Genomic DNA, 15,391 nt, shown 5'->3' with positions numbered 1-15,391 from the left:
GATGATCTGGAGATCTTTTCCAACCTTAATGATTCTGATTCTGTATGATTAACACATAGGAGACTTATGCCACACTGGAATATTGAAGCACCAGTGGAGCGATGAAAGCAATCCTGTCCAGATGTCTATACCATAACAACACTGTGGATGGAAGAGAAATTTCATTTGCAGCCTATGGAGAACATTGATCAATTAAATAAATTTGAAAGTTATGGAAAATGGTTCTTGTAAATAAATGAATTATAAGAACTGATGTTTAAAGATTAAAGACGAAATACAGATCACATAAAGAGATTTATAAAGAGTCACAGCATTCTACTCCTTTTCTTATTAAAAAAAAAAACAAAACCTTAATTCTGCATTTGTTACATCTATGATGAACGCAAATGAAAAATTAGATTAACTGATAGAGATGCAAGCCTCAAGGCAAAAGTATGTTCTTTGTTTTGCATGCTTAATAATTTAAACAGCAGGATAAAGAACATTGGGGGAAAACAACCAACTATTAATTAATATAGTTTGATTCCCTATAGAATTCTGTTGGATCTCAGCCAAACATAAAAATACAAGCAAAGTTCATGAACTCCATTTGATTAAATCTCTAACTTTATTGCTTATACTGAGATGGATTACAATTAAGGCTTATTCATCTTCTTTATTTATGATGATAGTTTCCACTTCACAGTACTTGTAACAATTCTGGTAATGTAAATCCCTATAATTTAACCTGAAGGTTTTACATTTTTAAACAAAATATTAAAAATATGGAACAGTTGATAAAACAGCATGAATATTAAAGACTTGTCTTTATAGCACTGTCTACCTGAATATGCCATCAGTTCTGAAGGGATTAGTAACATTTAGGACAACTTTCTTCAACTCATAACATGGAGATTTGCATTTTAATATAACCTATAAGAGAACAAAAATTTATATAAATGTGAAAAAATTGCAAAACCACATACATTGGAAATACTACCAGGAGAATATTACTAAGAAGAATTTAACCACTGATGACGATACAATTTACACAATTTAAATACTTTGCTGCCAGTACAGTTAAAGCTTATTACTTTTTAAACATGTTTAATTTCCCCACCTTCAAAATGACAGCACATGAACATGATCAAGCTTTTCACATTCTCTTTCTTTATTCCTGCCCCAACCATACTTTCTAACATCAGCATCTGTTGCTATGGTATAAAAAGTGTCATGTAAGAAAGGAGAATCATATAAACTCCATCTATTTCAGAAAAGGATTTATCCAGATCTGCTAAAAGAACGTTTGATAACAAATGCTGGAAACTATGACTATCCCTGCTCTATTTCTAGGAAGTATCTTAAATTTAAAGACTATCAAAACAAAAAAAAGTTCAAATTAATTTGCCAACATCTAAAACAAGTTTACATCAGACAAGTAAAATCATTAGGATAAAGAAGCATATTACCACCTTTTCAAAAAAATTTCCAAAATCATTCACATGCTGAAAGAGATCCAGATTTATTTTCAGAGCAATTTGTGCAAAAAATTTAACATTTGAGATCTCTGTGAGATTTACACCCTTACATATCTCAAATATTCCTCTAGGCATTTCTCTGCATATACATAAGCTAAAATTGGAAACTTGAGCATTAATAGATCAAAGGTTAATGCTGATGGTCACTCACCTTTTGATTCTTACTTCAGGTCACTTTTGACTGATACAACATACATCGGAATAATATTTTTTGTGACAATAATGATTTTACACAGAGACTTACAGCAGGTTCAATATGCTTGACTTCAGATTTCAGGGAGAATGTAAGTGTGGCACCACCTATTCCACCCATTCTCTTTGAGATCAGTAGCAACACTGCTTCAGCAGGATGCAGAAAACGACTTGTGAATTCCACATTTATAGTTGTTTGACTCCTAGGCAAATAACAGTAATAATTCTTTGAATAATTAGGCATAAAACTATAATTCAAGAATTACTCTGAAATATCACTTCAGGAGCATATTTTAGAGTCTTTGAAAGGGAAGGTGGCACTTGTTTCTTCAGAAACACTTCGCTGTAGTTCAACCTCCAGTCTAAAAGCACTTTAAACATTCTAATAAAAACTATATAGATTAAAAAAAAAAAAAAAAAAACAATAGAAGTCCTTACTGCTTTTTACGCCTTCAGTATGTAACTTTATTTTTCCTCCCACACACAATCAGAAAAAGTTTCCTCATATTATATAATTGCCCTAGGCCAACAACTGATTTACTTTATGCTCCCCTATTTGAATACAATTTTGTATGTTAAACAGCTAGACATCCTGCTGTGTATACTGTGAGGCAGATCTAGAAGTTTTTAATAAAATCCCCAAGACTGAAATAATTGAGTAAAAGAACTTTAAAAATAATAAGTACAGTTGAACAGCAAAGAGATGGAAAAAAAATCCAAATAATCTCATGTAAACAATGGATCAAGTTTCTGATAGGAAAAGGGTAAAAATAATATGATTTGCATTAGTCCTGCGATTAAGCAAGACCAACAGCAGTAGCTGAAGCTCACACTTTGAAGCACTCAAAATCACTCTATAATACCAAGATTAGCATTTCTAAAAGCAAGAAAACACTGAGTTATAAAAGTATTCTGCCTTTCTATCAGAGAATAGATCAGAATATAGAGAGTTTCTTCTAAACAGAAAAACAGGCACATTTTTAAAGTTCCTAGTAGAAAACCACAAAATACACAGCCAAATGTCTGTTGACCGGTGTAACTTTCATTGTAATGTCAGAAATATTCTATATAGTTCAAAAAAATTTTAAATAATAAACAATATGAAAAAGATGATAGAAAGTCAATAATCTACAAAAAAAAATCCTGCAATTCTGTAAATTATACAAGCTGATAATATTCAAATAATTCTTCAGAGGAACTAATTAAAACATATATGGGAAAAAGTTGTATTTGTAATGTACAGACTTGTTTGTTGTTTTTCTGGAAGAGATAACAAATATTAAAGTCAAAACAAAACCTCTCCCCACCCCACATCAGCCTTCCCTATTAAATGATTAGTAGCATATGAGCAGCCTGAGGGGAAAAAAAAAAAAAAAGAGAGAGAATTTAAATATAGAAGTGCAGAAAAAATCTGTGTCATTTATCGGTCTTCTGCCAACTGGGAATTCTAAAGCACATGCAAACTACTGATGGTGTGTGAAATATGCCCATTACGTACTGTGAGTACACAATCACAGGTAAGTGGTGAGGCAAAGGACTTGTAACAGAGATCAGCAAGCCATGTGTTTATTGGCATCATGTTAATTTACATTTATTTCACAACTGTGGTAAGAACAGCTGCTTTTTCAAGTGAACTCAATTCATAAATCCTCTCAAGTAAGTTGAACGATTACTGTGAGGGCATAAGTGCTATAATTTGATGGCAGTAGTGACATAATTTGTCCCTAGATTACTATTGCTATCAAGGAAACATTCCAGGAGGTCTTCTAATTCTGTCATATGATGAACACAGAAGAAAATAAAATTCTTACTGAAAACTGCCTTGGGATCTGAGAACTGGATTGTGGTGAACACAAAAGTAATATCTTAAAAATATTTTGAGGAATATCAGGAGAATCTCCAAGCCTTCAACATGCAAGATGAAGTGAAAAACAGCCACAGTATTCAGAGACCATTCAGAGAAATACGTGACATTTTTTGACATTACATTTTTCTGTTAATTCTTATTTGAAAAAAAAATGCTAAGAAAAAATGAAACTTCCCTGGAGGTTAGTGGCCTTGCTTGTGGCAGGGGGGCTGTAACTTGATGACTCTTGGGGTCCCATCCAACCCAAGCTATTCTATGATTTTATGACGCAAATCAGCCCCACAACTCACCAACACAACATTATTCACTTTTCCTCCTGCATATATTTATAATAGTCAACCTATTTAATACTGAAAAGTTGATCAACGTTTAAGAGTACTGTGTTTGTGTTGAATTTTGAATTTAACAATACTATTGACAAGTTTTTCTTCTTTGTGGCTTATTTCATTAAAATGCTGACCTTTGCTTTCCATTTTACAGCCTCCATTCCATTTCACCTGCAAAGCTGTATCTTCAATGGACTTGCAGTATAAACTTAAAAACTCTCAACAGGCTGCCAAGGTCACTTCTATATATACCCTTCTATACCATTACAACTTCAATACTTACACAAGTAGTGATATTGCTATATCTGGTCATAAGTCCTATTGCACAGGAAAAGCATAATGTATGGAGTAAACAAAAAAGAAAACACAGACACATATTTTGAGTATTTCTCCTACTAAAAATGTTAATCTAATGTTTTCCCAAAATTAAATTTAACCTCATGAGTGGCATCTTGGCTTGTGTCAGAAGTGGTGTGGTGAGCAGGACTAGGGAAGTCATCCTGCCTCTGCAATGTACTCAGCATTGGTGAGGCCTCATCTCGAGTACTGTGTTCAGTTTTGGGCATCTCAGTACAGAAAGGACATGAAGGTGCTGGAGCAGGTCCAAAGAAGGCAACAAGGCTTGTGAAGGGCTTGGAGAATATGCCCTACAAGGACAGGCTGAAGGAATTGGGCTGTTTAGTCTGGGGAAAAGGAGGTTGAAGGGAGACGTGCACTCTTCAATTATTGCTCTCTTCAAATACCTGAAAGGTGAATGCAGCAAGAGTGGTGTTGGTCTTACTGGTGACAGGCAACAGGACAAGGGGAGATGGCCTCAAGTTGAGCCAGGGGAGATTTTGTTTGGATATCAGGAAAAACTTCTTTACAGAAAGGGTTGTTAAGCAGGGTTGTTGGAACCCCAGGGAGGTGGTTGAGTCACCATCTCTGGATGTGTTTAAAAACCATTTGGATGTGGTGCTCAGGGACATGATTTAGCAGAGGGCTGTTAGAGTCAGGGTAGTATGGTCAGGTTGTGGTTCGACTCAGTGATCTTTAAGGTCTTTTCCAATGCGAGCAATCCTATGGTTTTATGGTCCTATAAATCCCATTCTGTGATTCGTCTGGCTCTTATAGCACTAAAAACTCATTACTTACTTAGGGGTAATGATTACAGTGTTTCCTTCAGGCAATGAAAAATCATCAGCATCTCTTCCTACAAGAGTAGCAGTGTATGCCAAAGTTTTAATGCTCGGGTTTTTCAGACGAATCTATCACAAGAATAACAACAAAATCATCATATTTTCATTCAATTTTTAAAACATAAAAACCAATTCCGGAGCTACCTTTCAAAATATGAATGAAGGATATCACAAAATAAGAAGACAGTACTTCAAACTACTAGGCAGATCACTTTTCTCCCTAAGCAGTGCAGACATCCCACATACTTTTAGACCTCAATTTTTCTGAGTACTTTTTTTGCATTGTACACTGCATGCCAATGCCAACTGTTAATCTCTGATTCTCTTATATCTTTATCTCAGAAAAAAGTCTTAAATTTATAGATTTTTTCTGTGCTCACAAGCAAAGGATTAAAACAGCAACAAGAAGTCAGGATCCCAATCCTGAAGAGAAAAAAAAGAAAAAGAAACAATTCTTTCCTCTTCTACATTTAGTAGCAAAATTACATGAAACTCATTTCTTCGTTGTGGTATTTACAGAATATAATAATATACAGCACGTTATAACTTGATGCTTCTACAAATCTAAATTCAGTAGTATCAGTACCTGTTTAACAACAGTTGCATGGAGAGCACCTGTAAATCCTATAGTCTTCGTAGGTAAGTAGTGAGGAAGGTTTTCAAATAGGTAGACACACAGAATAAGCATCATGATTGGGTTTGGATCACAGATATCAGTGGCCTAGTATTGAAAACATACAAGAAATAACAACCACATATTAAGTTAAAATTTGCCTGACAGTTTATAAAGACAAAAAGATGCAGAACAAAAAAATTAAGATAAATTCTTACCGTACAAATATTTGCAACCTATTAGTAACTGATATAGGCTCAGAGCTCATATGAATAACAATCTTGTCAGTGTACAAAAATACTATTTCTTGAAGGACACTGACCTGCTCTGCTCATAAACCTATGCTAAAAATTAGACCTACCTTTTTTCCTCGCACTTCAGCAAAAAAACATGTTTATTTTATTATTTAGTGAAGGATAATAAAAAAAGCAAGCAAAACCCATTAACTGAAACACGTATTTTTATCTTTTAAAAAAGATTTTTTAATCTTTCAGCTTACTATGTAAAATGCCATCCCAAGTACTGCTAAGTACAGTTTTGCAACTCTGTATGAACACAATCCAACTAACAAAGGATTACTGCAAATTTCTGCAAATGCCAAATTGCTATATACAGGATTACTGAATCTTAAATATTTGATTTAGAAAAATGAATTTAAATGGCAAATGTAGAGCACGTCAAAGTCTTAGTCTTCAGTGTCTTTATTGTCTCACCGTTGAGAGAAATAGTAACTCTTCCACTATCACATGAACTTTTCATTAAGTCTGATCAAATAAAGAAAATGGAAGTGTCTTCCCACGAAAAATACAGGCAGAAAATACCTAGCCACCAATTCAAACAAATTCCTAAATCAAGCTAATTAAATTAACTATTTTTAAACTTCTTACATAGAATCTTAGAATGTTATAATAATGTTGCCCATAAACTTTCACAATCCTGTCCAAATTCTCTCCTAAATTAAATATCATGTCCTAAGGAAAAATGCATACACTTGAGCAAAGATTTAAACATCAAACCACTGCATTAGCATGTAAACCCTCTAAAAGGTGCCCTTTTTCATTTGAGACATTTTATTTGAATTCCTTATATAACTGAGGCTCATTTAATACAGTAATACTTTGAAAAAGGCTCTATGCATTCCCACAAGCAGAGTTTTATAAAGAAGGCTTGTAACGTAGGTTGAAAAGCAACCTATGAATATTGAAAAGAATATGAAGCAGTCATACTAGAATAAGGGCAAGTCTAACTGAAATCTGCCAGATGACAGCAGATGTAATAGTATGGAGAAGATTAACAACAAATCAAGACTAAAAACAAACTGTTAATTTTTTGCAATTTCTGAAACTTACCCTCAAGACATCAAACAGAAAATGAGGATGTCCTGAAAAGTGCTAAATAATAAGCCTAAAACAGTCAGCTCAATAAAGCAACTCAAAGGGAAGAACCATACCTATGCGAATTCCCAACAGAAACCTTGAAATCAAACTAAATATTTCATTCTCATAATTTTTTTTATAACTACTACTACTCTGCATTGTAAATAGCAATGAAGAGTTGAGGAAAAGAAATTACTTGTATTAGTCACACAGGCTGGAAAATGGAGAAAACTTTTTTGCCACTTCTCGACTATTTTTGGAAAGTAGGAGAGATATTTAGAAATTTCCACTATCACCATAACTCTCTGAGTTAGGGTTGCTTTTTTGTTGGTTTGTTTATTTCCTCGGAGTTACTGAAAGTTTTATATTAGAGAACATAGTCCAGCACTTCTAAGAACCAGCTAACTCAACTCTCTAAAAGTTCAAGAAGAAATAAGACTGTGCGAAAAAGAAAATATCGCTTTCAAAGGACAGAACAAGAATGGGTCTATCTTCAAGTTTTGCAGAAAGGCTCTTCTTCTGTAACAAGAAGAACTTAATTAACAAGGTTAATTCCTCCCATAGGTATAAAAAAAAAATATATATATATATATATATATTTCAGCATCAGAACACAAAAGCAGCTGTAACAACACTGAAGAAGAATCCGCATGATCTGAACACTTACGGATCCCCTAGGAACATCCCTAATCTGCCTCTGCCAACAGAGCAATTGCTAGTGTGAAAGGTATAAGAAATTGGGCAAATATAAAGTGGTCTTTCCATTGACATAATTTCTCAGATACTGGAAATTAATGCACTAAGGATTTGAAATTTTGGGCAAAAATTTCAAACTCCAATGGAGACACCCACTTCCAACATGACATAAAAGAACTCGTTAGTTTAAAGCAAACATCCAAAGAAAAAGTTTTACATGAAGAAACTAAGTGCAGACTAGTAGTTCATAACATTGGCCAAAAAGTACTGCTTAGATCGTCTTCTCCAATGGTGGCTACAAACTGATGGTTAAATGCAGACACTTAGAAGGTAAGTACACATAGACTTCAGTATTTTCCCATCCTGTGTACAAGACTAGCTGAACCACACAAGACTTCTGTCTACTTTCTCTTCCAAGCACATGTATAGTCTCCCTTAAAATCAGTGTAAAAACAGTAAAGGCAGCTTAAGAGAACACTGTTCTACTTATGATCTGTGTACCTGAGAGAGAAGCAGGAAAAAAGTGCATAAGCTAAGTTTTCTTAATGGGTACATTGCAAATAAGTGCAGTAACGCCAAGCATTTGAAATAACATTCACATCCATCAGCCTACTGCACTCTTGCCCAATGCAACAAACAATTCTTTGGTTTTTCAAAGATTCTAGAGTACATTAAGGAAAATAGTTAAAGCTCACAAGTTTTGCTTCATTTCTGTACAGTCATCAAAACAGCATTCCCATCACAATTTCTCTGACAAGAATGAACCTACACTTGACATAGAAGTGGGAAAATATGATGCTCTTTCATGGTCACAGATGGGTGCAAACCATTCTGAATTTCAAATCAGAAAATTTCAGAATAGACTGGTTTCTAAGTTTAAAAATGTAAGGAGTCTCTCTAACACAGCTTTCCTAGTGTAGGAAAAGCTTTTTTTTCTCCTTATTTTTTTCCAATTTGTCAGAAGGTACCCTTCATCTACTACAGAAGTGAAAATAAAAGTAAGGAATTATAATGAGTGAACTTAGCAGTTTTTCTCTTGCTGCTCCAGATCATGACATATCATGCTGTAAAAAGATGATTGGTGTCTTGAATGAAAGAATCTTGGTAAGAACACACAAATGTAGAAAGATCAATGAAACTGTAATTCTTACAAACTTGGGAGATAAATTGAAGGCACAGGTAGATGCCAAGGCACAAGAGGCAGCTGTTCTCTCCACAACAGGGAGCCAAATGAAATATAACAGCTCCAGAGGAGAGGACAGCCTGTTCCATACCACCACTCCACCAGAAGCAGGCCAGCCAAGAGCAGTCCCAATCCTAGCAGTGCACACCTCCCTGGGGATGGGACCAGGCCAAGGCCTGGCTGCGCCATAGTACATGGGTAGGCCCATGGTGGGGCAGGGCAAAGCTGAGAGAGCTGGAGCCAGGCTGTGCTGCAACTGCCCTGAGGTGACACGAGGGCCTGGACAGCTGGGATTGTCCCTGGGGAAAACTAAAGGGCAGACAGGACTAGGGTGCCCTCCAGGCTATGAGAGTAGTTAAGTTTAAGTTACCTCTGACATGTCAGCATCTTTGCTTGATAGTCAAAAATTTTGCCAATACTGTTAGAACACTTTAATTTGCTAAATCTAAGAAACAAGAGTATCAAAAATAATCCCAAATTAGGACACTTTCAGCAGGAAGATGCATGTATTTAGTTGCTTTTATTGCTGGAGAATAAGAAATTTCTGAAGTACTCTTTGAAAAACATGTATGAATTCTGGTAAATCTATGCACAAAGTATTTCTTATATTCTCTACTGTTTTTCCATTCCAGAATATTTTGATTGCAGAACATGTCTTAGCTACAATTAAAATGCACACCTTGAATGTCTACTATTGACTGATTATATAGCCTTGTTTAAGTTCTTAATCTGTACAAAGAACTTTCCCATCTATAAGAACATGAATACCTGAAAAATGTGGTGAACTTATTATATTATTACACTGTATCTGAAAAGACACTAAGTGCATTAAGGTGCATGTCCTGGAGATCTTCCATCTTTTTCTTATGAGGTATCAGCTTCTGCCTGCTTTTATTATTAAAAGATGAACCAAAGCATGCCTTTATTTTGAAGACTGCATACAGATTATCTTTTTACGGTTCCTGCCAGTCATAAGTCTGTGAAACAGTCAATTTTCTTGGTTTAGCAAACAAATTTATATGGCATAGTAAGGCCATTTATAACAGCATATATGTATCAGGAGGTGGGAATAAAAAAACAGCTAGTGCAACTGGAAAATAATAGGGTTAGCTTTGCCCTGCTAATCAAATGGAAGGAAAAAAAGAAGTTGTAATTGAGCTTCCTTCATAACTTTGTTCACACAGCAACTTTAGCCCTGACTTCTAATGCTATTTATTCCTTTGGAAAGTTTCCTTATGTGCAGGTAAATGCTACGTGCATTCCATTATGTCTTCTGGAATTCTAACAAGCTCAATATGTTTCACTCTCACCCCAGCCCAGCACAGTCCCTGACATTCAGTTTACTCATGATGGAAGCTGCTCCATTCATCAAATCAAGAGAGAGATGAGACTTTTTTTTAGTTTTTACTAATTTTGGTAAGGATAGTATTTTTAATCAATAAGGGAGCAAAAGAGAAAATGTGACAGTGAATCAGACATTTTAAATAGCCAGTACTCCAGTAAATAATACATACAAGCAGAATATAAAAGATAAAAATGTGAGTCCCTGTAAGAGTGTAGTCTTTTAATACAGCCTTGCAACAGTTAATTACAGGCCGTAAGTTTTGTACTGAATTTACAAGGCCTCAGTACAAGCATTTGACAAGCTTCCTCTAAATTTTCTTGACTAGCTTACAAGATCAGTCTTTTTTCACTTGGTTTAGCTGTGATGTCAATATCTTTAATAGATGAGATGTCTCTGGCTAATTGGTTTTACTTTTGCATTTGCATGGTACTGGCAGCAGCCATGACTGTAAAGAGCTTGCAGTCAGCAACTTAAAGAAATACAGATTTGGAGCTGGACAAAACTAGTTTTACGTACAACAAAAAATGGTATCTAACATATCTGAAGGGCATCATATATATAATATTGACTGTAGGCCAATGGGAGAAAAGAGATTTGTGAGGTGCTACCAAACATATAAAAGTGATTCTAATAAAGGACTCCAGAGTCTGATGGATTAGCGTTACTCACACCAGCAGCCCAAAGTTACTGACTTACTCGCGTATAAAAGCTGTGAAAGAATTCTTATGAGTCATTATGATTTAGAAAGAGACCTAAGTGCCACCAAACATTTATAGAATTTATCATTTTTTTAATGTTCAACTGCATTATGTTAGATCTTCAGTATATTTTTTCTATGTTGCCTTAGAATGTTAACAATAAAGGCATCTCATTCTGTCATTTTGTGATTTACAATGCCCGAACTGACTTAATCTTTTTTTATCCAGCTAGTTATACATTTACAGTTTTACAAATCAAGAAATTATGGAAATTACTTGTAATTAAATATATTTATATGAAGAAATATTTTGGTTTCCATCATATAGTATAACATGAAATAAAACTAATTTAGTAAAATCTCATCTCAATTTCATATACACTGTTATCATAAATGTAAAAAATAATAAAAAAGTATATAAGTACTGATCAGACAAAAATATTTACCTTTACGTCTATAGTCAGGCTGACTGCATGCATAGCATTCACAAGTATCAAACAGTTGTGTAGAAAATGTGCAGGAGTCCTTGGATAAGTATACATCCTTACAAAGTGAGAAGCAATCTAGGGAAGACAGAATTTAAACTTTTCATATTCTACAGAGCAGAACTACAATGTTTGCATTTTCAGTCTTTCAGAAATCCATAAGATCTAAGTTTTAAACTAAAATTATCAATAGAGAATATACCTAGAGAAGGGAAAAAGAAATACTGAAATAATGATTCTATACTCCCTATATAGAAGCCAACATTTCCAAACGAACTTACATTAATATTGGGCTCTAGATAAAACTTGCAAGATATTAAGAAGAGTTCTTACCAAGAATGGACAGTAAGCTGCTATCTGTGCTGCCAATACCAGACCATCTAGAAGATCCCGGTCAAAATTTACTATCCACCTCATCAGTGGTACTTTACCTAGTTTAAAGACAGAGTAGGTTGAATTAGGTCTCTCCTGATCTCTCTTCTGAGATGACTAATTTTATTCTGGGTAAATAAGATGACTTTCTGAAACAACTGATTAGAGGAAATAACAGAAAAAGGACTTATGCCATGTTCAGATGTAGAAGTTTCCAGGCATAAATTTCCAGAGCCATTAAATTTTACTCTCACACTCTGCTACTGATTTTAGAGTATTCATTACAACTGGAGGGAAAGTAGATAACATTAACTTAGCTGCAAATGTAGGTACCTAAGCATGTAAATTATTTCTATTTTTATAGACATAAGGTTCATACACAGCTACTGAAACTAACAAAAATACACAGGAATCATTTTCAGTTGCAACATTTAAGTCAGAAGGTCATATTCAAGGTCATATTAAGTTGTTTGTCACTTAAAAACTCAATGTCAATCAAAGCTAATAGTTTGACCTTCAGCATAGGTCATTACTTCTATGTTTGGGTTTTCAGGGCTTATGCTTCACGAGGTTACAATTTTTTTAAAATTATTTCTAATATATTTGTTTAAAATAAAATTGATTAAAGTAAAGAAAGTAAATAAGTACTTTTATTTGAAGCAGTCTATATCTTACATTTATCACAGCATTTAAACAGTGCACAACACTGTGTAACAATAACAAACCACAGGAAGAATAGTCATTTGAAATGTTCATTTCAAAACTCTCAACTTCAAAAAACTCTTCAAAAATATGATTGAAACTTGTGATGATCTCTGAAAAAAGCTACTGACTTACTAATAACTAAATGTTTTTAATCACACAATTACTGGTACTTTGCACTCCAGATAATACGCAGTTTTTAAAGCATGAACACAGAGGAGAAGATCATTATTGTTTTTTTTTTAATAATCTGGTAACAAATACTCAAGAACTGCGTCACAACTTCTTCAATCAGTTATCTGCACCTTCTTCTAACTTCCACCACAAATAGTTAATCTTTAATTTCCTTTGTTTTCCCTACTGTTTAAAGTCTGAGCTTACAAATTTAGGGAACACTATGGATTTCAGTCACCAGCAAGGTTTACAAATAGTCTGGGATCGTGCTTCTCACACAAGATAATTCAGATAGCTTTAGTTTCACTATACATTCAGCCAACGTACCAATTACAATTTACCAACCTTGAAGCTTCCTAGATTGAAAAATAGCTACCAATACATTATGGAATCCAGGATGAACTGACATGTTATGTACTACACACAGATATTAATTTTATAATACACAGAAATGTCTTTTTTCAAAAATGTTACCACTAAAAAGAGTTGGTAAGACTGAGATACTATGACAGTAGTAGAAAGATGTTAAGAACAGTCCACTGTCTTCATTAGAAAAAGAATTTGGAGACTACAGTAAGTGACACAGAAATAATGTAAAACAACAGAAGCATAAAATGTTTTATCATGTTACACATTTCAGAATTTTATTTCAAGTCTGTCCTTATAAAGAGCTGTGTTCTACAAGACATTGCCTATGAAAAAGAGGTACAAATTGTGCATGTTTTAAAAAACTCTACAGAAAAAATCCTGTAAACTAAATGAAAGTCCAAGAAAGAATCAAAGTATAGAATCTCTATGTATTTAGAATACAGTGGTTCAATTCAGAGATCAAGAATGCTTAATTTTTTGCTCTCACAGACTACGAGATCCTATCCTGTAGATATTAGCTTCACTTAGTGTTATTAAGGATTTTAAACTTGAGGCAGTATTTTGGGAGTACGTTTTATTCTTCATGAACAGCAACCACCAAACCCACACTGACTAGGAAAGCAAGCAGGCTGCTGTAACTTGAAAGTCACTGAATTTTGTAACTTAGCAAACTTTACTCACTCCTAAATATCTCTATATGTTGGCAATGCTGATGTAATCAAGTTCGTTATTGTTCAAAAGCCAGGCCACAAATCTATTAGCATTCCAACAAGAAAAAAAATCCAGATCTTAAGACAGAGTGGTAACCATTTTACATAGCACTGAATACACTGTGAATATTCAGAATGGCTTTCTTCTACTAACACTTTGAGTTTATATCTCCTCAGTTGCCTGTACCTAGTTTTGTTTTAGATATTTTAGTTTCGAGTTTTAGTTTTGTTTTAGATGCAAAACTGCCTCTGGTGGCAAGGAAGAAGCTAGAGATGATGCTGATATTGTCAGATCACAGTATGTCACTATCAGCACATTTAATCCCAAGAAGTTTGGTTAAATCAAATTTGCAAATAAGTACCCATTGTTAACTACAGGTGGCCATGGAACTCTTTATTTGTAGCAGATAGATTAGTTGTAAGTTTATAAAATTGTTCTACAGGTGCTGTATGTATTATGCTCAAAACTAAAGAATGAAACTAGCCAAGAGTCAAATAGATGAAACAAAATAACCATAGTAGAAATCATTAGAGTTAATGATGATTAGATTGTTAGTGTGTTCAGATGGAATCCTATATTAATGCAAAGTAAGGATATCAAATAACAATCTCAAACAAAAAAAGTAATTCCAGGAAAGTCCATTTTTAAAGTATTTGCTTTCATAAAGTGAGCTAGGGGGTTGGAGCTTGATGATCCTTAAGGTCCCTTCCAACCCAAGCCATTCTTCTATTCTAACTAGCACACAATAGAATTTTATCAGACTTTGACTCTGTATGTCATAGAAGACTGAAGTTCTTAAAGCATTTTAAAAGATAGTTCAAGAATATCCAGAAGTAAAATTTTGATGTCCATATGCTTTGCAGTAGGGGGTGCTGGCTCATAACGGTCCTGCTGAGACTCTGACTTCAGAAAGCAACGCTGCCATTTATGGAACAAAGAGAAAATTGTGCTATCTCAAGAAAAACACTATACATCTAAAACAATCTTATGACCCACTGCTTGTAATAGCAGTCAACTGGAAAAGTTGTTTATTTTGCTTCATGCTCACATTAACTAATGTGGGAATAAAGACATTTGGTCTAACTTTCAAAGCACTACAGCTGTGATACTATTCCTGCAACATACTTCAACACAGGGTGCTAGTTATTATTTTTAACTGCTAAAACAAACACTACAACAGTGAAAAAAAGAATGCATCAGAACATTCAGTAGGAAAGTAATTAGATCATTACTAGCTATTTACAAATATAAAAAGCTAATTCAACCTATGACAAACTCCTGGCACAATTCTAAGCAAATGTATTTCTTAGTTCTTTTATTCATTTAGAGAATACAGATGCCTCAGCACTTGGAAAAACTTAAACATCTAACACTTCACAACAACTGTTTGCAGACACTTTGCATACACATGTAGCTTTGCTGAGAAAGTATAGAACAGGCTGCACAGGCTTACTAATATGTGTATGCAAACTCATCTCAATTAAATTAACTCTGTGACACTGAATACTTTAGTTTGAGCTTTCTGCAGCGTTATGTTTTCCTATTCCTGCTCCAAAGTGACTTCAAATATGATTTCAATGAAAGAAAA

The 15,391-nt window shown here is 34.2% G+C and overlaps 1 protein-coding gene across 1 annotated transcript in view; it reads right to left on the bottom strand.

The window, feature by feature from the left end:
- CFAP47 (cilia and flagella associated protein 47) overlaps nt 1-15,391 on the bottom strand; it is a 259,426-nt gene that overhangs the window by 158,040 nt on the left and 85,995 nt on the right. The window contains 6 exon segments of the mRNA XM_042809679.1: nt 824-912; nt 1,452-1,611; nt 5,037-5,149; nt 5,667-5,801; nt 11,437-11,553; nt 11,809-11,906. Coding sequence (XP_042665613.1) covers nt 824-912; nt 1,452-1,611; nt 5,037-5,149; nt 5,667-5,801; nt 11,437-11,553; nt 11,809-11,906 — 712 coding nt within the window.

The sequence above is a fragment of the Centrocercus urophasianus genome, unplaced genomic scaffold, assembly GCF_019232065.1.
Source record: "Centrocercus urophasianus isolate 14NV4802_14NV808 unplaced genomic scaffold, USGS_Curo_1.0 seq_12, whole genome shotgun sequence".
Taxonomy (NCBI): domain Eukaryota; kingdom Metazoa; phylum Chordata; class Aves; order Galliformes; family Phasianidae; genus Centrocercus; species Centrocercus urophasianus.
Note: the sequence above shows the minus strand (reverse complement) of the source record. Positions and strands in the feature narration are given on the sequence as shown.